General features: G+C 38.5%; 1 protein-coding gene across 1 annotated transcript in view; it reads left to right on the top strand.

Moving 5' to 3' along the window:
- LOC126281199 (E3 ubiquitin-protein ligase listerin) overlaps nucleotides 1–23,055 on the top strand; it is a 133,845-nt gene extending 110,790 nt beyond the window's left edge. The window contains exons 18-23 of the mRNA XM_049979927.1: nucleotides 280–561; nucleotides 5,616–5,793; nucleotides 7,709–7,885; nucleotides 15,311–15,502; nucleotides 15,896–16,063; nucleotides 22,839–23,055. Coding sequence (XP_049835884.1) covers nucleotides 280–561; nucleotides 5,616–5,793; nucleotides 7,709–7,885; nucleotides 15,311–15,502; nucleotides 15,896–16,063; nucleotides 22,839–22,898 — 1,057 coding nt within the window. The 3' untranslated portion in view covers nucleotides 22,899–23,055. The remainder of the gene's footprint in view (nucleotides 1–279; nucleotides 562–5,615; nucleotides 5,794–7,708; nucleotides 7,886–15,310; nucleotides 15,503–15,895; nucleotides 16,064–22,838) is intronic.
- Nucleotides 23,056–23,279: the final 224 nt, after the last annotated feature.

Below are 23,279 nucleotides of genomic sequence, written 5' to 3'. Positions count from 1 at the left end.
TGAACAATGAAATGCTGCTGTGTGTGTGTGTGTGTGTGTGTGTGTGTGTGTGTGTGAGAGAGAGAGAGAGAGAGAGAGAGAGAGAGAGAGAATGTGTGGGTGGGTGCGTGCACATAAAGGGCATCATTGTAATTGTAAGAGTAACTCTTGTAAACTTTTATTTCACATCTCATTTGATAGATCTGTTGTGTGGAGGTAATTTTTCATTTCATATCACTTCATATATTATATTTGCTACTCATTATTGCACACAGATTATCTCCGTTTCTGTACTTTCAGGTTGGTGCCATTCTTTTCTGTGAAAGATTCAAGCACGGGGCAAGTGACTGGCGAGGAGATGCCCACTCCGGGCCTCAGCCTCCTGACTAGTTTGCTGGACAGAGGTGAAGCCGCGACCGGGGCTCTGCTTAGTGAGCTGCGTATGGGCGAGAGCTGCACTCTGGAGCCGTTCACAGAGTCACATGCCTATTGCAGTGCCTATCTGCTGCTGTGGTCACTGACCCTGGAGCTCTGCGCTCATGCATCGCCACAGCTAAGATACCAATATGCAGCTAAACTCAGGTACTGCATTGTTTTTTATCTCCCATGTTCTTCTCCTTCCCCATTTACCTTACCATACGAGTCTCACTTTAAGCACATTGTAACGAAATAGGCTGTATTGGGTCTTGCAGTGTACCCGATACAGCAGATTTTGCAGTATATGATACACACTAAAACAGATGTGGGTATGTATAAAGACACTTAGCGAATAATGGCACTTAGTGCAACTTTGTGAAATAGTAACAAAAATGTTAAACAGTGTCACACACCAATTACTGTAGAGTAATGTACAGTTAGGATAAGTCATTACCACTTTGATATGAATTTCAGGATGTTTTGAAGAGAAAGAACAAGATCGTGAGTCAGTGTTAATAGTGTATAAATGTTAATAACCTTTTTCATTCAGTTTTGTTATAATAATTCAATTTGTAAAATTTATTGTTTTCCAAAACGTAGATAAACTGTGTAAACCATTAATTTTGAAAAAAGTGTAACATTTATGTATCTTTGCTAGTCAGGACAACATATTCGTACAGAAATCACCGACTAAAAAAATTCTGTAATTAAACTCGTAATTAATGTTTCTGGAACATTCTATAGAGAAATTCAATGCAATGTGCACATATTACGAAAACTAGAGAAGATTCATTCAAATTGGAGACCTAACCTAATTCAGGAAGACAGTTTGTATCATAAATAATGTGAGAAGGATGATTCATTAATCTTTTGTGACACGATTTAAAGATTTTGGGTTGTACATCATTATTCCACATTTTAGCCTTCAAATGTTGTAAAAAAAGTCATTTTAATGTTTGAATTGTAATTTTGACATTGTAGAAATAGTACCAGATCAAAATTGTTTCATAAAATTGCATAATTAATTAAATTATGAAAAGATATTCGAGAATGTTGTGGACTGAATAATAAGAACTTAATTGTTAACTGTATGTATGTTTCAAAATTGCACTTGCAAAAGATCGTTAATTTTGGAAATATTCATTATCATTGTACTCATTTTAATTTCTACTAAAACTCCATAATGTCAGTTTTTGCTGGGTTAACTTATTGCAATTGTAACATTGAACATGAAATAACATAATAATGTCAAATAACGTAATTGTTAAAAGATGTATAAATTCAAATTGTCCAAAAAGCTAGAGAAGAGCAGTTGGAGGATTAGCTGGTGTGTTACAGTACCTGTTAAGTTGTGACAAATAACCAAGTGTTGCTAACAGATTAATTGCTGTATGTCTGGTAATGACCCAAGACTTTCTGCAGTGAAGCTATCACCTCCAAAAATGTAAAACTTGCTGTGCTTCCGGATCTGGTTATGTTTTAACATGTACTGTTTCCACTGTTACTGCTGAAATATAATGTTACTCATAGTACCACAGCATGTTGTTGTTGTTGTTGTTGTTGAAGTCTTCAGTCTGAAGACTGGTTTGAGGCAGCTCTCCATGTTAGAGCCTCTTCATCTCTGCATAACTATTATAACCACCATCCACTTTAACCAGCTTGTCTCCCTCAACAGTTTTTACACCCCCCATTTCCTTCCATTTCATTTTCATCCATACTCTGCCAGCCATCTTACAGTGTGTAACGGAGGGTACTTTGTGTTCGAGTGTCACAACCCCCGTTTTCGTGTTCCAAACTGAAATGGTTTGTAGGAAGAATGATTGGTTGTAGGGAAGAATGAAGGTGTTAATCTTGTGTGTGGGCTCAGAACTCTCTAACTTTATCTTCATGGTCCTTTTGTGAGTTATACATAGAAGGAAGCGATATATTGTTTGACTACTCTAGGAAGACACTCTCGGAATGACCACAATGTGACGCAGAATGCCTGTCTTGCAACATCTGCCACTGGAGCTGATGAGCATTTCTGTGATGTCCCCACTCCCCACACACACCAAGTGAACCTGTGACAAAATTTGCTGCTCTTCTTTGGATCTTCTCAGTTTCCTCTCATCAATCCTGTCTGGTTCGGATCCCAGATGGACGAGCAATATTCAAGTATCGGTTGAACAAGTGTGTTGAAGTTATTTTCTTTTTTTGTTAGACTACATTCACTGGGGATTCTTCCAATGAATCCGTCTGGCATCTGCTTTATTCACGAATAATTTTATTTGGTCATTACACTTCAGATCACTCAGTACGCATACTCTTAGATGTTTTATGGGCGTAACTGCTTCCAGTGATTGTTCTACAATTTTGTAATTGTACAATAAGGATCTTCTGTCTATGTATTCACAATATGTTACATTTGTGTATGTTGAGGGTCAATTACCACTCCCTGCACCAATTGTCGATCCTCTGCAAGTCTTTCCACATTTCACTGCAGCTTTTTAGTGTTGTGACGTTTCTGTGTACAATGGCATAATCTGCAAAGCCTTGTGGATGTTATCTACTAGGTAATTTAGATATGTTGTGAAAAGTAGTGATCCTATAACACTCCCTTAGGGCATGATGCTGTGTTCCATGTGCTAGAAACTCTTTAATCCACACACACGTTTGGACTGATATTCTATATGCTCGCATTTTGTTCATTAGGCGGCAGTGTGTAAATGTATTGAACACCTTCAAGGAACGTAGTATTTACCTGAGTGCCTGTATCCACTGTTTTCTGAGCCTTGTGGGCGAACAGAGTGAGCTGGGTTTCACACAGTCATTGTTTTTGTAGCCCATGTTGATTCCTACAAATTTTCAGGCTTTGCAACTGTTGTAATTTGTGAGCATGAAATATGTTCCAAAATTCTACAGCAAACCAATGTGAGATATACAGGCCATAATTTTGTGCTCTATTCAAGACCCCTCTTGAAAGATGTGACAATTCCTTGATGCTTCTGAATGTAGCCTGTCAACCAAACCCTTCTATTTATGTAGTTGTACCACAGATTTCTTTTTTCCTTATTTGAGTCAGTACATCTTTGTTAAGTAAACTGTCAACTCTTCAGCATTCTTCTGTAGCACCACATTTCAAAAACTTCTATTCTCTTCTTATCATACAAGTTTCACTTCAGTACAAGCCTATATTCCAGAAAAATACTTTCATTCCTAACATTTAAATTTATATTTAATGTTAATAATTTTATTTTACAGAAACATATATAATACTGTTGCTAATCTCCATACTTGGGATTTTTCCAATAGAGAAAAACACTTGTTGAATTTGGGACTCCAATAAAGATGGCTTGGAGCTGCCAACCTGTAATGCTACTGACATTTTTTTATTCACAAAATGTGTTTCCCATTAACAGATATGTTCTCGATGATTATATACTCAGATGTGATTGATTTCAGAGTTACTAAACTCCGTCATTGGGCCCCATACCAGATGCCTCTGAATCACTGATATCACAATTTGTTGCTCAGAAGTTCACTTGCATCTAACATCCAGCATGTAGATGTGCTGATAAGTCAGTGCAATGATGCCACAATACAGGTCAAGTTGGATAATGCTGAGAGAGGCAGAGAGAGAGAGAGAGAGAGAGAGAGAGAGAGAGAGAGAGAGAGAGAGAGAGAAATGCAAATGTGTTTACATCTCATTAACAAGATTGAAGTATCTTATATGATGTTTTTCTCTCACTTAATAGATACTCTTCAATTTGTACAAAAATAAAACTGCAAGAGGCATTCAATAAGTAATGCAGCCCTTTTCTTCTTCTTCATCTTCTCTCTCTCTCTTTTGTAAAATGCTGAATTTGTTGAGAGAGATTGTGGAATACTCCGCTACAGCTCCTATAGTTTCATGAAGTTTTGGTAGATGACAGCACTATACTTTCTTTTCTTTTGCTTGTGCCTTTGTCCCGCAGTGATGTAGGGTTGGAATGGTTAATCAGAATTGGCAAGGTTAATTTAAGGGGTGGCCAGATGCCCGTCCTGCCGCCACCCCATACCCCCCCGAGATGGAACTAGTGTACCCCAACTGACTGCGTCTAGTGTAATCCATGGAATAGTGTGAATGTGTTCAGATGTCTGAGAGCCATGTAACTCATGCGGGACTTGGGGACCAGCCTGGTATTAACCTAGTGGAATGTGGAAAAACACCTAAAAACCACATCCAGGCTGGTCGGCACTCCGGCCTCCATCATTAGTCCGTAGGATGGATTCGATCCAGGGCCGGCGCACCTACCCGAGTCCAGGAAGCAGCACATTAGCTTTCTCGGCTAACCTGGCGGGTATGACAGCACTATACATAGCCTTCAAAATGGCATCATCTGTAATAGAGGTGCATTCCAAGCAGAGAGCTGTCACTGAGCTTTTTTTGGCAGAAAGCCAGAGCACTGCAGATACTCATAGGCACTTCCAGAATGTCTAAAGGAACCTGGCAGTGAACAAAAGCATGGTGAGTCGTTCGGTAAAGCATCTGTTGTTGAACAAGGATGCGTCAGCCTATCTGATCTATGTGCCTACCAACCACACATAGCCCCAGGAAGTTGAAGAACTGACTTCAGTGTATTCGTTGGCAGAAAAACGCAAATGAACATCTCCTCCTCCATGGCAATTCAAGGCGTTACACGAGTCTCCATATTGGATTATTGTTGCTCATCCACCCTATAGCCCAGATTTCACAGCTTCTGACTTCCATCTGTTTGGCCCATTCAAGGATGCACTCCGCAGAAGCAGTACTTGGATAATGAGGAGGTCACTGGCGTAGCAAGACATTGCCTCTGATGTTGACCAGTAGAGTGGTACCTTGCAGGTATACAGGCCCTCCCAGAAAGGTAATGTAAGGTCATCACACTGTTCGCATATTATGTTAAAAAATGGAGTTTTGTAGCCAAAAAAGAGTGGAGAATAATATGATGTATTGGAATCTTGAATAACACCAACCTGCCTTCAGAAATAAAAAGTGTTGCATTACTTACTGAACAATCCTTTTCTGTTCTCAACTGTTTCTAATAATAACTGAAGACAATTAATTAAAAAGAAGTACTAATTAAATCTTAGGGTGTTGAATATCTGACATTATCGATGAGCTGCAAGAAATCAATACTTTCTTTTCTCTGTTATAAAATAAATCTGTTTTGTGTTACTTCTCTTATACATTTTCAGTATCTGTGAAAAAATTGTTTTAGTGAAAATGGTAGTCTGAGGTGTCTGCTGCAGAACCTGTTTTGCCTAATGCCAGCAGAAGTTCTCAAGGTGTCTGATATAAAGCCAAAACCACCAAAGGCCTTTATGTTTAGTGCGGAACCGTCACTTCAGTTTTCAGAACCATGTGATGGGCAGTATTTACAGCATCTGGCATGTTGGGTATGTGTTCAATATTTTCTATAATTACAGATAAAAGAATGCAGCATTTTATTAAATGTCTTGAAGCTTTGTTCTTTTATCATCTTTTACTCCAGAAGTATCCTATTAACTGGAGTTTTGCATTAATTCTGTAATTCCTTCAAATTATTAGTCACTGTTAATGTCCCAGTTGTAACATAAGCTCATTAAGGAATACATTAAATAAATCTTCCCACAGCTATTGTGAGGACATTTTTTAGTTATAGACATGAGCAGTTTTGAGACATTAAATCTTATTATCAAATTATGGTCAAAAATTGAACAGTGTGATACAGTGCACAGCCAGCTGTGTGTGTGTGTGTGTGTGTGTGTGTGTGTGTGTGTGTGTGTGTAGACAGAATTCTGCTAGGTATGCAATATCATGGAAAATAATAATTAAAAAAATCCATCATAACATTTCCATCAGTTCAGCTGCTTCCAGAGACTTCCATCAGATTCATTAACAACGTGCATATTCTTAGTGTGGATATCTCATTACAACTGAACTGAATTGCATGTATTTTACAGAACATTTTTAGACATTATTGATGAAGTACAAAGTTGTCTTATTCAAGGCACTCTATCAACATCTGCAATGATGGAAGCTCTTTGACATACTTATCATGTAAACGCGTCTACTGGCGAACTCCAGTCACCACGTGCCACCCATGGAACACCTGAAACAGAATAACGATACCACTCAAACAGATATATATATTCACACAATACCACATGCAAAATGTAGACCTCACATAATACCACATGCAAAATGTAGACCTGTGTGCTGTTCTGATATTAAAAACTCCACAGTTAACTTAATTATAGGAGACAGCAAGGGTACAGAAACTTTGCAGTTTTTGTCTTAAAAGAGGTAATTCCCTAATTTAATTATATGAAATTATGTACCCTCAGTGTGTGTGTGTGTGTGTGTGTGTGTGTGTGTGTGTGTGTACGCGCGTGCGGTGCGCCATGTAATAAAATGAACTGCATCCCTACTTGAAGCATGCATGGGAAACGCTGAATTTATTGTCTATATCCCACAAAACGTGACTGAGGGAGTTCAGATGTATGCTTCAAGAAGGAATGCAGTTCATTTTAATGCGTGGAGTTTTGGTGATGGTCAGACATACAAGAAAAGCTTGTCTAATTCTTGCGTATCCTACAATTTAATAATTAGCCATCCACTTAATGATCCACTTAACTTGTAATAATGAGGTTGAATGTCTATAAACAGGTCATGTAAATAGACAAACAAAAGAGTGTTAACAATGCTTGTGGAAGGATTATTCAATGTATTCCTGTTCCACCTCAGCCACAGATCATCAAGAAAGTGGGTGAACTAAGCCTTGTACAAGCTTTTTAATTTTAATCTTTATTCAGATTTCAAAATACTTTATTTTGGGGGCAGACAAAAAAATCAGCATTACTTGTGGCACTATCAATTAATATTCACAAATTGCAGGTAGTAGTGATCTCGTTGTGATCAACACTGTACTTAAGACATCATTTCTAGTTTAAATATGATCTTAGGATGGTTGCTAGTGAACCAGAGCTGGAAATCATTATATCATAATTACATTTTATCGTGATCAAGACCATTAAATTTTATAATAGAGCATGGTGCTCTTACACAGTGACAGAATGGCTAGATAGTACTTTATTTATCCATGCATTAGTTGACACTTTGACATGGGACAATTCAATTAATGTATTCATTATTGGTTTTTTCCCCCTCAGATCTGATGGTAATATCTGTCCAAATGTGTAATTTACAGTTGACGATGTTCTGAACAGTTCTCTTATTGTGTAACTAAGTTTTGTTGAGCTGCTTTTTCTGGTATAGCTTTCGTTGGTAAGCACTGTTGTCTGTTTGTTAGGTATTCGTGTGCTGTTGCAGGTGTACTTTTCTACTTTAAGGCGGCTGCCTGCTATGGTGCGCCAGTGGTGGGGAGAGGTGGAGCCCCGTGTTGCTAACATGGTTGACAAAGTGACGTCTTGTTACGTATCGCCATTGCTTTGTATACAGGAGATGCAGGCTGTTCAGCAACAGGATGTGAAATACAACAATATGCAGGTAGTTAAAAACAGTTTAAATTTGCTTGCAGTATTCCATTGTATCAGGCAGCTATGTAGGACTGTGGAGTTTATAATTTTGGTGTATTTGTCTGTGAGACAGTTTTACTAATCTATTTTATTTGCTGTATCTCACTAACATATTTTATTTGCTATAATGTTTTTCAAGGTTAACACATTCATCATCAGCCCTTAAGTTCTAGAATTTTGCACAAAATATTTGCTTTGTTCATACATTAATTAATAGTAAATTATAATTATGATACATAAAACAAATTGTACAAAAGAGCACCCATGATGGAAATATACGACGACTAGTAGCAACAAACAGAGCTTATCTATCTGAGGATGTCCATGTTGAAATTGGTACCAGTGATAACAAGGCAGTGGCAGCAACAATGACTACTGAAGTAAAAAGGATGACTAATTTTGTATGCTCAGTAAATAAGCTTATAAATAAATAGCAGTTCATCAGATTACCCTCAATTAGAAATGTGGGTGCACTCGGCGACTGTGATATGATGTACAAATGATAGAACACAGCAATCAGTTATCCTCTCTTTTTTTATATATATATATTGTTCAAATCTGGATTTTGGCCATTGCCTAACCATTATTAATGCACTATTTCATAGTAGCAATGCATGTCAGTCCGCTGTTGTTCAGGTATCTGTCACAGTTCTTTCAGTGCATGATAATGGCTAGGCACTAGCCGAAATCTGGATTTGCCCATTAAAACCTGCAAAAAGGGTCGACTGATTGATGTGCTCTGTCATTTGTAAACAGCAGTTACTAGACAGTTGGGTTACATATAAATGTGGATTACATATAGATCTTATATTAAACACATGACTGTCAAAAGTGAAATGTATGAAGACTTTGAAAATTACTACAGAAGGATATTATCTAAATAACTCTTAAAACCTAAAGAAATTCTGTTCATATGTCAAGGCACCATAATTAGTGTCCAGGCACTTGTACATGACAGGATGTGCAGTTGAGGGCATCAAAGCAAAAACAGGGACACTGGATTCCAAAAAAGGAGAGAATGAACTCCATTTTGCTTTACAAAGGACAATACAAAAGCATCCCCAGTTCAGTTGTCGCTCCACTGCAAAGATGAGTGATAGGTAGAAGTTTCACTGGTACAGAGGAATTGTTGCTGCAACAGGCATGCATTTTCTTGGTGCTGCACAGTTTCACAATTTTGACCTAAATAAGCTCTTGCTGTGGTCTTCTTCTTGGGCACACCATTGTAGAAATTGGCCCATAAACATCTAATTGAAACAGCTGTACAATATGTGTGTTTATTTATATGTAAAAGCAACCTCAGAATTTTCCTCTATGCAGCAAGGTGTGAGCAAGATTAATGTACTGATTTGAAATTCTAGATTTGCGTATTTTACCATCTGTGTTGCTTCTGCATAATCTTTCATTGATTGTATCAGTATCCATTTGTATTGTGGTATATCGTGAAATTTTGAATATTCACGAGTGCCACGATAAACTCATACTGTTATCATCAATTGTAGGCTTAAACTTATCTGTGCACTTTTAAAATTTTTGAGAGCAGCAGGCCTGTATTTGTTCAGAACAATCATTGTCTAATTTCATTGTATAATTATGTGAGAAATACGTAATTTTTGAGAATTTTCAAATATTTACTAAACTTACATTTTCATAACTTACCAGTATGAGTGTTTAGACTGAGAATAGTATACAGACTTAAGAGTTTTCACATCAATGAAAAACATTTAAATGGTTTTATTGAATTTTCAGTGTTAGGTAAAGTGTGCATTATGTAGCAAGTAGATATTGCTTACCACATTAATATAAAGACATACAATGACAGTGTGTCAAAGAACCGGTATAGTGAGTAAACTAATAGACTAAATTAAGTTGTGCAGCAAATTTGAGCTTGCCTTAAGGAGCCATGATGAAGTAGGAAATTCCAAAAATCCAATAATTTTTTGAGGAGGCTACTTGGTCTAATGTCAGAACTGAATGTATCTTGAAGGAACACATTGAAAAATTGAGATTCTTAGGTCAGTCCTGAACCATTCAAAATGAACTCCTTTAACCAATTATGAGATATCTCTGTGCTAATTTGTTGTAACTGATCCTAATAATTTGGCGTTAGCTACTGGGAAAAATAAATGAAATATTTATTTTCTTTGTACAGCCAAAAAGTCAAACTGCAGATGTTGGTATAGTAACTGTCTCTGCAAGCTAGACAAAACAAAAGCAAATGAAACACCTGGAAAACTGATAGCTCAACGTTACGACAGAGCTCCTGTTATAATTGGCCACATAACTGGAGCTTAAGTCAGAATTGAAGAGAAGTGTAAAAATAATTGAAAAGATAGCAAGAGTAAGATTTCTTCTTCTGGTTTCAGTTTTTTAATAGGGTCGTACCTCAATGTGACATTCTGTTTGGTGAATTACTGCAGAACCCTGGGTCAGGAGAGGCTTACCGGACGGGATGACAAGGAAAGATTTATTGTTAGGAAATGTACCGGATGAGATTTGAAAACCTGAGAGCTTAAAGGTGGAAGATAGGGTAAAATGCAAGACAGAGATTAGTTAAAACACTGCGGATAAGTTAATGAAAGCAAAAAGCAAAGTGCCTTGTATGTGGTGGACGTGGAATGGGGATGGCAAAACATAGACAAGTCAAAAGATGAAAGCTGTAGAAAACTAAAAGGGAGTCAAGAAATGAATAGTTATTGTGAAGAAGTGTTAAGACTGGAGGAATTAACGTAATTAAGGCCAGATGGATGGCAAGAACCAAAGACATGTTGTAGCTCCAGTTCCCACCTGCGGTGTTCTGAGAAACTGGTGTTTGGGGAAAGAATCCAAATGACACTTGTGCTGAAACAGGCACCGAGGTCACAACTGCCATGTTGTCACTGCCCTATGACTCGTACCCCTGGTACTGTCACTGCTGCAAGACTTGCTAGATGCACCCTCCTACCACCACCTATACCAACTCTTTTAACTGGCAAAACGTATCTAATCAAAGGAAGGGCCACCTGTGAAGTGACACATCATACACTAGCTGTTGTGTTGTGTTAACACTGTTTGGTCTTTTACATTGGCAGGACTACCAACAAGTTATCAGTTATCGTGAATGGTCATAGGCAGAGGGTGTATACTGGCAACACACAATATCATGTTGCAGAACATGCTGTAGAAGGGGACAGTTTTGTGATGTTCAGTTAATTATGGACACAACAAAATCTTGAAGAAGATTCCAGCACAGGGGTCAAAATGTCAATCTTATAGAAGAAATACGATTCAGCCTAACAACCCAGAAGATTTTATCTTCAGTAACAACAGCCACAAATGTCTGCAGACTTACATTAATTTACCATTCTCACATTCACATGGAGAATCCACATTTTTCAATAACAAGATGTGGTGTACAAAGACGATCAGGTAAGTAAACTCCACTCGGCTATAAACAAAATACTGCAATAATGTTACAAAAAAATGGTAGTCATAACTAAAGATGGAAAGAATATGGTACAGCTTTTGGGTGACCCCACACCAAGGACTACTGCCACCACATTAGTATAGGAAACCAGTGTCTTTTCACCTGTCATGATCCTGCTTCGTAGATCATCTCCTACTGTTTCATAATGGGAAGTTAAGTCGAGAAAGAGAGTTATTTGTTGAGTTTTGTACTTCTCAGAAAGTTTGGGTACCCTGGTAGCACAAAACTTGTACCTCAGTTGTTTAGTGACAAACTCAAATAAAACATTGAGAAATCCAAGGAAATTTACCAAGGCTTTGAGGTACTGTGAAATGGCAGTTTTCACTATTTTTTCATCAATTTTCTGTAACATATGGGTGGTTGCTACAGTTGCATATCCACTTCTGTCAACCACATTCATCCTACTTCTGTCATCCAGTCTTCATGTTCCACAGATTCTGTAAAAACAGAAAACTTTTAAGGGGTGTGGAAAAGTCGTGGTATATGTCACCAGAATACAGGCAAATATAGAAATGTAATATGTTTATTATAGTGCTTAATACTATTTGTAGTTGTGTCAGCTTTGTTAATCCTAGAAAATCCGAAAAAAAGCTGCTGCTTTGAAAAAGATACTCCTTCCTCAGTTATATTAAACAGCTGCTTTTTATGTCCTATGATTGCTTAATATTTACTTGAGTACTTTTTTTGAAGAAAATAGTTACCTACATCTGTAAATAAATTACTGCTTGTCATGCAGCTTTCAAACGGTGACTGCTACTTGCTAAGTAGCTACCAGAACTTCTCAGTCCTCAACATGAACATTCGCCTCCACTGTTAAGCAAATGATAGCATTGACATACAACACCTTCACTTATTACATTTAGTCAGTATGCATCATAAATTCCACGGAGAATTCTAACTGTTTTGTGATACTCTGCCACAAAAAATTCTATTCAGATTTCAAATTTGGCAGGATTTTCAACTGCATTGCTCATTTTGAATAGCTATTATAAGCAAATGAGAAGCAATATGGCTTTATCGCTATCACAGCTGTTAGCACACTGACCCACTGCATGAGTCAATGTAGTGACTGTTGAGTTGACTCAGTTACTTCCCCTGCTACATGAAAACTGTGGTTACTTTCCAGATAGTTCTCATAGTTGCCTCTGATCCTTCTCACTGATGTCACTTTGGACCTGTTGCTGGATAGACATATAGTCTGTCTGTTACTAATCTGTTATTTTGCAATTGGATGCAAAATTTGAAAATAAAATTTATTGGTTATAGTTGCTAGTGGACATTGTTTCACTACCAGTGTAAGAAGTAATAGATGTGTTGTGCCACTGAAAACATATAATTTTGATAATGATGGAAGTGACAGTGCCGTAAAGTTGGAGATTGTATAATGAAATAATTCATCTTGTCAGCTAAGAATATTTTATTTGTGAGAGCTGATAGGAAAAACTTACTGCACCAGACACAGATCTCTATTTGTTCAAATGTGTACCTCTCAACCATCAGTATATGCTTTAGGAGAAAATAAAATTTTCAGAAGTATTTTGTGCTTCATGACACATTACAATAGATGGTTTCCTTATCACGAGTTAGAAAACTTCCAGTAAACCCCACTCCTATTCTTTAAAGAATGGAAGTCCCTTGTATAAAATAGCTCCAAACATCTGATTATTTTATAAATGATTTCATGTGTTAAATATTTGAAGCTAAGAATGTAATCAACAAAAAGTTTAGAAAATATTTGAAATAATATTTAAAATTTGTCAGAAGTCACTAAGTGTCTCATCCCCAAATGACGGATAATTTAAGTTCCCTTTTAAGCCAAAGCTAGTTTTGCACAAATCACATTGTGTATAACATCAATTTTCCTTAACTATGTAACATACAGTGATTGGCAGATTCATGCAGTGGTGTATGTTGTTACTACCCACAGAATGTGGTGCATATAGAGTTAGTAGTAAAGAAGTAATAAATTAAAATATCATGGCTGATGGTGAAATTTTACAGAATGAAGAGTTGAAGTGTTACAGAATAAAGAGTGAAAATGTAGGAACTGTTTTCCTTTAATTATTTTTGTGTTGTGTCAGTGAAAAAGAGTCTCTTATTACATGCAAAGTTTGTTGTGGAAGTTGCTAAGTGCTCTAATTTTTCACAAATAGTGTATGATTGCAGTCTGGGTAATTCGCGCATCACGAGATACACTACCTCAAGACATATACATACAACAGCAGTTTGAAAAGTTCTCGGAATCACCATGAGAGGTCAGTGCTACCATAACGAGTTGTTCACATGATATTCATTGGACTGTTTCCTGTAAAGATGTGCCACATCAGTGGCCTTGGAAGAGAGCTGTGGCAGTGACGTGGCTCCGTTGTTGTTCCTGCATAGTGATTTGCGAAGATGGAAAAACTCGAGATTCGAGCAGTGATTAAGTACTTCGTAAAGAAAGGTATGAAAGCAAAGGACATTCAAGCTGATTTCCGGAATGCACTGGGGGACTCTGCACCTTCATATTCAACTGTTGCCAAGTGGACAAATGAATTTAAATGTGATAGAGAGAGCTTAGAAGATAATCTGTGCAGTGGTCAGCCAAGATGTGTCACTACTTCAGAAATCATTGCAAAAGTGCACAAAATGATCATGGAGGATCGCCAATTAAAAGTGTGTGAAATTTATGACGCTTGCCAGATGTCATGTGAAAGGGTATATCGCATTTTAACTGAAGAATTAGAAAGGATAAATTATCTGCAAGATGGGTGTCGCTACTCTTGACTCTTGAAGCTGGATCAAAAACGCATGAGAATGGACATATCAGACTAATGTTTGGCCTGTTTTAGGAGAATCGAACAAGATTTTTTGCACCGCATTGTGACCACAGATGAAACTCGGGTGCACTACTATACTCCAGAGACAAAACAACAGTCAGAGCAGTGGAAACATGCTGATTCTCCACCACCAAAGAAAGCAAAGACATTTCCTTTGGCGGGAAAGGTCATCTCACATCAGTGTTCTGGGATGTGAAGGGGATTCTGTTCGTAGATTATCTCCCCACTGGGCAAACAATTACTGTAGAATACTATGCTAACCTCCTGGACAAATTGCAACAAAAGATACGTGAAAAAGAGCCAGGTTTAGCTAGGAAGAAAGTCATCTTCCATCAAGACAGTGTCCACCCACATACATGCCATCACCATGGAAAAATTACATGAACTAAGGTATGAATTGTTGCCACACCCACCGTATTCACCTGATATAGCTCCGTCAGACTTCCATCTCTTTCCAAAACTGAAAATTTTTCTTTGTGGACGAAGATTCACTTCAAACAAAGAATTGATAGATGGAGTTGACAGCTATTTTGCTGGCCTGGAGGAAACTCATTTTCAAGATGGCATCAAAGCACAGTAACATCATTGGGCCAAGTGCATTAATCTACAAGGAGACTACATCAGAAAATAAAAAAAGTACTTTTTTTCTACTCTATTCTGAGAATTTTTCAAACTACCCTAGTAATTTCGAACTGTGAAACTTGTCTTACTGTGTTGAATTTTTAATATTATCTCTTACTGAATAAATGGAAATAGCATTTTAAATGGGTTAGCAGTTTGGTAATATAGATGAGTCTCATGTTTGTTTATTATATCTTACAGTAATTTTCCAGTGGAATCCAATCCTTATCAACTGACACATGGAGCAGTTCTGTTGCATTTATCACATTAAGGAGATAGTGCTGATGGTACCTTCATAATACTAATTCCAATTTACCATTTGATATTTAAGTGAAAAAAATAATTACCTTTATCTTGTAGATTTTGGTCAGTATCATTACTAAAACAACAAACAGATTTACAGCATTCTTTATTAGTAATATTGTACAGAGACAAGATTAAGTATATGTCTAATTACAGTTGTTTCACGAGGTACCTTATTATCTTGCAGGTGAAAGTACATTCAAGTGTTCGTGAAGTAGTTGTAATCTACTCACTTGATGAAGCACGTGTTGAGCTGGTGGTGAAACTGGCTCCAAATCATCCACTGGGGCTTGTGAAGGTGGAGAGTGGCCAACGTTTTGTTGGATCAGGGCAATGGCGGAACTGGATGTTGCAGCTCACAATCTTCCTCACACATCAGGTTTGCACAGATAAAATCACTACATCAGTAATTCATCTACCTAGTGTCTCTTCAATATGAAAATGTCTTCTTTTCTTTCCTGTGTTTACACAATGTATTTTTTTTAATTGTTTATTGATTATCACTCATCTCACAAGGTCATTAGTGATGGCTGCAGTAGACTTCAGAAATCAGTCAAAGTGTGTCACTAGCTTTTGGTTGTAGCTGTTTAATAAAAAAATATAAAAATATTGGTGCAATGATGGACCTCCAAATATGATAGTTGTGTGACATTTTATAAAGTAATCATTTGAGATAAGTGGTGTTCATCTCAGGTATATAAACATGTCTCTTCAGTATGTCAAACATGTGTAATGATTACATCTACTAACTACATAAATGTCTCTTTGCTAGAATGGTTCTTTGTGGGATGGACTGATGTTGCTGAAGAGCAACCTTGACAAACGGTTTGAAGGTGTTGAAGAATGTTACATTTGTTTTTCTGTACTGCATGGATCAAATTTCCAACTGCCGAAATTATGCTGCAAAACCTGCAAGAAGAAATTTCACTCTCCTTGTCTTGTAAGTAATTTAGCTATTATAGTAAGAAAATAATAAAATATTGAGGGATACATCACAACTCAGTTTTCACACACACACACACACACACACACACACACACACACACACACACACACACAAAGGCAGTGTGCAATGGAAATATTACTTTAACAGCACTTATTTATCAAGTATGCACATATATTTGATAGGATACTCTAAGGAAACATACTGTTGTGGGTTAGAATAAATCTGCTTTATTATGTCACTTAGCATAAACACTTTGTGCCTTGGGCATACTTGATGTAACAATGCACAATCACTACATCACTCCCCCACTAAATGCTAATAGTATCTTTGACCGAAGCAGACTTGATTCCTGGATCGCGTGACAACAGGTTTTGCTGCTGCCGAAGCATCATAGTTAGTGTTCAGTGTCTGTTGCGACTTGCTCAAGATCGACAGTGAAGGGGCAGGTGATTCTATATTCTCTGTGGTTGGTGTGTCAGGCAATTTTCTCATACCAGCATAGGCAGTGCTCATTGTGGATTACGGTAGTCAGTGGAGATCATTGTTGAGGTTCCCATGACGTCTGCCTTGAAACATTTTACCACCTCTGCTGGGGACTGTACATGGTCCATCATATGGTCGCTGCAGAGGCTTGCAGACAGAATTGTGGCAAACAAAAACTTGGTTGCATTTGCATAGATTGGCAAAGACAAAGGGCAGCAACTCTGTTGATCTCTCATTGCAATAGGATGGAGCTGCCAGGTCTGTGTGCATAGTTTGTTGACAAATCTGATGCCTCATTAAAAGTGTCTGGCATGTTGCTGAGGAACTCACTGGGCAGTCAGATCAGTTGGCCTTTAACAAAATCTGGTGTTGTAGAGTTTGTCATTATTGATGGATGTACAGAGGCCCAGGAGGATGATCAGCAGAGTTTCTGTCTATAATTGCAATTCAGGGCACCAAAGTGGCACCTTTAACTGTTGGTGCAGCTGTTCCACTAAGCCGTTTGTTGTTGAGTGATAAACCGTTGTTTGAATGCGCATCATGCCTAACAGGACATGAGTGCCTTGAACAGGTAGGATTCAAACTGCCTGCCCTGGCCAGTGGTACTGCAAAGTGGCACTACGGAACAAAAAATCCATCTGCAAAAGAATGTGGTTGCGACTGTTTCAGCGGTGACCACGGGAAAGACTTCAGGGCAAAGAGTGAAGTGGTCAGTGGCAGTTAAGCAGTAAGTACATCCTTCAGAATGCAGTAAATACCTGACTTTGTCGATATGTATGTGCTCTGATCGCTGTTTAGGTGGGACAACTGTGCCAAAGAGTGCATTTACATGGCGAATGATTTTATTTTACTGGTGACGGTAATGATGTCTGGTTTGTGGGACGCTCAACTGTGTGGTCATCAGCGCCCGTACAACATCCCAATCTTTACACAGTCCAGCGTAGCTACTTTCATGAATGATGATTAAATGATGGGGACAACACAAACATCCAGTCTCCGGGCAGAGAAAATCCCCAACCCTTATTTCAATGACAGGCTGTACACTGCTGCACAAATGCTTTGCAGTCTTTGTCAATATCTGGCCACCCAAAAGTTCATTTAACCAAATACATTCTACTTTGTACCCCTGGATGAGACAAATTGTCCACAGATGCAAGTTAACAGTCGCAAATTGTCATGGCTTCAATGTGGAGATGTCACAATACAACAGCATGCATGACCATGGAGTTGTGGACTAGGTTTCTTGGCCAGTAAATTGTGGAGCTTTTTGTCAGATTGCTGCACGAAAACGAGTGCTTCGTAATTGACTGCACCTGTATTGCTTCTATGTGAGAGAGGGTATCTGCTGGTATGGTATGGACTATATGTTTCGTAAATTATCCTATTCAGCTAACTAGCATAGTTGATGGCGGCAATGCTTTGTCCAGTATCTGAGAGAAAGAATTCATCAGTGGCTTGTGGTCAGTAATGAGCATAAAGTTTTAATCTTTGGTCATGTGCCAGAACTTCTTGATTAAAGTATACTTGATACAACTTGCAATCATACATTCACCATCTGTGCTGTAGTGGATATAACAGCTGGTTGAAGAATGCTACAGGCCGCCAGTGTTGGTCTATTTGTTGCTGAAGTTCACCACCTATTGTGGTTGCAGATACTTCAACCATTAAGATAAGTAGCACTTGAGGGGCAGGATGGACTAAAGGTGCAGTCTTAGTGATAGCAGTCTCCACATTGTTGAAGGCTGTCTCCACGTCACTTGTCCATGGCAACCTGTCATTTGGTTTTTGGTGAGCCATGTAAAAGTCCATTTGATGAGGCAAGTTTTGATGAACCTTGTAAAAGTTCATTCAATGAGGCAGTGAAGAATGCATGATTGTGCATGAAACAGCAGTAGAAATTGGTAAATTGGTGACGCAAGACATCGTCGCAACTCAAGCAGTCACAGGCTGTGAGAAGTTGTTTATAGCTTCAACCTTGTCCTGTGGCAGGCGTATTCCTTGAGCATTGATGGTGCAACCCAGGAAGCAGACTTTGGATGCCCAAAAGATGCATTTAGATGGATTTATGAGTAGTCCATGTGAACAGAGGTGAGTCAAGATCTGGCATACATGTTCCAGGTGCTCAGTTTTGGGACTGGACATCACCAAGACATCATCCATGTCAACATAATGGAAGCCGAGATCTCATGGTACTTCATCCATAAAGCATTGAAAGGTCTGCACATCACAGCATTGCACTGTCGAATAGGCATTCTCATAAACTGAAAGAGAGACAACGGAGTACAGGCTGTTTTACTTATTTCTCCTGGAACAACAGGTAGTGGGTAAAATGACTAATATCTGAAGTAGTGCTGGAGGGAGCTGACAACATGAATCGTGCAGGGCTGACCATAAACTGTAAGAATACGAGGGGTGGCAATCTCTTCTGAACAGTATATTGCAAGGCATCTCGAACATGCTCAATAATGTCCATGTCTGGGGAGTTTGGTGGCCAGTGGAAGTGTTTAAATTAAGAAGAGTGTTCCTGGAGCCATTCTGTTGCAATTCTGGATATGTGGGGTGTCGCATTGTCCTGCTGGAATTGGCCAAGTCCGTCAGAATGCACAATGGACAGGAATGGATGCAGGTCATCAGACAGGTTGCTTATGTCCATGTCACCTGTCACAGTTGTACCTAGACATATCATGGGTCCCCTATCAGTCCAACTGCACTCGGCCCACACCATTACAGAGCTTCCACAGCTTGAACAGTCCCCTGCAGACATGTGGGATCCATGGATTCATGAGGTTGCCTCCATACCCATACACTCCATCTGCTCAATACAATTTGAAATGCGACTTGTCCGACCAGTCAACATGTTTCCAGTCGTCAACAGTCCATTGTTGGTGTTGATGGGTCCAGGTAAGGCATAAAGCTATGTGTTGTGCAGTCATCAAAGGTACGCGAATGGGTCTTGAGCTCCAAAAGCCCATTCAATGATGTTTCGTTTCGCCCGCTGACACTTGTTGATGGTCCAGCATTGAAACCTGCAGCGATCTGCAGAAGGGTTGCACCTATGTCATGTTGAACAATCTCTTCAGTCGTTGTTGGACCTGTTCTAGCAGGATCTTTTTCCAGCCGCAGCAATGTCAGAGATTTGATGTTTTACTGGATTCCTGATATTCACAGTACACTCATGAAATGGTCGTAAGGGAAAATCCCCACTTCATTGCTACTTCGGAGATGCTGAGTCCCATCGCCAACTGTAGCACCATGTTGAAACTCACTTAAATCATGATAACCTGCCATTGTAGCAGCAGTAACCTTTCTCACAATTGCACCAGACACTTGTTATCATATTAGGCATTGCCGACCACAAAACCATCTTCTGCCTGTTTATATATCTCTGTATTTGAATATGCATGCCTATAGCAGTTTCTTTGGAGCTTCAGTATATTTGCTTGTCATGGATCTTGAATGCAAAGTCTTCAGTGTGCGGGACCAGATAGCAATCCGGTATTGTTCAAACATTAAGCTGCCAGTAATCACCTAAAGGCACCATTAATTGGTCTTCTGGGGAGCTATGTGTAGTGGTGAGACCCAGCTACTGCTGTATGGGAATAGATTCCTTGCAAAAACATAAAGGAAAACTCTTGTTACCTAATTCCAATTTTCCTGTTGTCAGGCAACGATGTTGAGTGTGAACTGACAGCCTCGGTGTTTTCAGTATAGTGTAAGCAACTGCAAGTTACCTCCAGGAACTGTTTTAAGAAGTTCCATATACAGAGAACCATCTGCGGTCATTCACAAAGCAGTATTGTCCACACAGCGTAAACACCCATGGCTGGTGAAATTAGTGGTAGTGTCTAGGAGATGATGATGACAAAGGTCCTGTAGCAGGCCGTAAAATGGTAAGAAGCCTACCCCGAGAATAGAGTGCATCGCATCTGCCACAATAAATTGCCATTCGAACTTGCTATGTAGGCCTAGGTTCATCAACAATGTGTCACACTACCATGTGTCTGGATGGTAGAACCATTGGCAGCAAAGAGACAACAATCATCACTACTTTGGCGAGGTAGCTGGAAGATGGATACACTGATACATCAGGTCCTGTGTTCACTAGAAATTGCAGTTTCACTACCAAATAGTGGATGGCTGCTACTGGGGAAGCCATTCATTGTCATTATTGATCTCCAGGCCTGTTTCCCATCTCACATAGAGGACTGCTTTTCCATGCTTCATAGCCAAACTGCCAGTTGTATCAGCAAAGCTTCATGGCTGGGAGCGACTGGCTGCATTTCCTCACTGATCAGCAACACCACAAAGGTGACTGGAACGCTGTGTTTGGAATGCAGCAACTTGCACGTTAACTTCAGCAATTTGACCCATAATGATGCGATAGTATTATCCGACTGTGAGTGATAACTGCTACATCTGTGGAAAGATACATTTCTATGATGCAGTCCGCAGTGAGTACAAGTGTGTCTAGATATTTTCTGCATCCGGTGGTTAAGCGCAGCAGCCAGATGTTCCTGGATACCCTTGATGAGAGTGTTCCTCACTAGAGTCCGTAACTGGCGCAGCAACTGTGAGGAAAAGCAGTTTCCTAACTCCTCTGTATGCAGTAACTTCTCTAGCACTCTACTTCAGACAGTGACAGGCAAGTGATCAGGGGTGTTCTTGCTGATCAGTGTTTGATGGTAAAGCCAAAATGTCGTGGACTTCCATACCCATGTCTTCATTTAATGCAGCAACTATGTAACTGTGTTTGGTTTCATGAGTGGTGACAGCTAGCACAAACTGACTCTCGAACAATGCCAACCACAAGACTAGGTTTTCCTACCAGAATCATGGTGGTTTGGCCATGAAGCTGCTAACCAGTCTGCTTGGAGGTGCATCAACAATTGGCGGTGGATCTGACATAGCAAAACTAGGATTCAGGATTCGATATGTGGACGGCACACAGCGTGGTTGAGTCGTGGTTGACGTGTGGAACAGAACTGCAGTTCTACGGACATTGCACAGTACGATCGGTTCATACTTGTCGTTTGAAGTGGAACTGTGTGAAACGTTGATCAACTCCAGGGATTCACATCAGCCACCACCAAATATTATGTCTGTTGGCACCTGGGATCACGTCACAGTCACCAAAAATGTCACCGTTTAGAGTAAAACAGTCTGAGAATACATAGCAAGAATAAATACTAGGAATAATTATGAAAACCAAAGAATAAGTTATTGTCAGTGATAATGTTGTTTAGCATAAACTCTTTGTGCCTTGAACATACTTAATATAATGATGCACAGTCACTACAGTACAATTTAATACAGATCTGGCTGTCACATACTCATTATAAAGTGTATCATGTACCAGGAAACCTGGTAAAAGCCATCCTCATTTTCCTGTATGGTCAGAAATAATTACATTAGTATGAGAATTAGATAAGTTAACATATGTTACCAATTTTAAGTGAATTGATGTTGTCTTTGTCCCAGTTTTATAATTAATTTCTGCAAAAGTGATATTAATTAAAAATTAAAACCTCTAGTGGTTTTGTATGATAATTTAAAGTTTCTTAAGATTAAATGAAGGATATTAGTAACCAAAGGAAAGAAAGCAAAAATACTGGAACATTTATGGTTAATTAAGATTTATTGATTGACTAATAATGACCAACAGTGAAGTAATATTTACTAAACATATACATGCGCACGCACACACACACACACACACACACACACACACACACACACACACACGAGAAGTGTTTGTCCCTTTTTTTGGTATGAAGAAATTATATTATTATTTTTAGTCATAGAGTATCCAGTTGAAAGTAAGAAGCTTTGTGAGCAGTCACATTTATTACTTTTCTCATGATGTATGTGGGATTATATCTCCATCAACACATGGATTTATGTTAGTTTATATGACAGGGACAATCAGCATGTGTGCTGGTATGTGCACAACGTGTGACTCTGTCCTTCAGTGGTCACAAGTTTCAATTTCAGTCATGTTCAATCATACATTTCCTATAAACTCAACATATTTTACTTGTTTGTGTCTGGTCTGTCGGTATTATTAAGGATCCTCCTGTATACTAACAGACTGTACACATTCTATTCATATCTGCTTTCTACTATAGTTCTACTTCTATCATAGAAGCTACAGCTGTACATCACAGGAAGCCTCTGGCTGTTATAATAACATGTTAGTCAATTTTAATATGGGAATTTTTATTGTCATTTTCACAGAGTTTTATTTGCAGTATTTGAAGCTGCTACTTATTGTTTGTTTCTTTTTCAGTACAAATGGTTCAGCACAAGCAACAAGTCAACATGCCCTATATGCAGAAATATATTCTGAGGAATGTTCAGAATTTTATTTATGTGTAATAATGTTTCATACCAATTAATGTGTTACACATGTTTGTAAAGTGCAAAAGTGTAAATTTTGTGTAAATATTTGAGAGTGAAATTCTGTACAAAATTTATAATTTATTATTAAATAAATTTTTCTAAGAGTTTCACAGTGTGCTTAATTTTTAATAATGCCTCAGTGCTTCAATGTTGAAAAAATTAACAAAATAAAACCACTTTTAAGTGTCAAAAGCATCATTCTGACACAAACTCACATGAACACAATTAGATGAAAAGATAAACATAATAAGTACACTGGTGAAAAATGCAAAGTCACAGTCAATCACTTGTGTGATGAAATAAATGTACTCACATAAGTGTTGTACTC

This window comes from Schistocerca gregaria, chromosome 1, assembly GCF_023897955.1.
Source record: "Schistocerca gregaria isolate iqSchGreg1 chromosome 1, iqSchGreg1.2, whole genome shotgun sequence".
Taxonomy (NCBI): Eukaryota; Metazoa; Arthropoda; class Insecta; order Orthoptera; family Acrididae; genus Schistocerca; species Schistocerca gregaria.
Note: the sequence above shows the minus strand (reverse complement) of the source record. Positions and strands in the feature narration are given on the sequence as shown.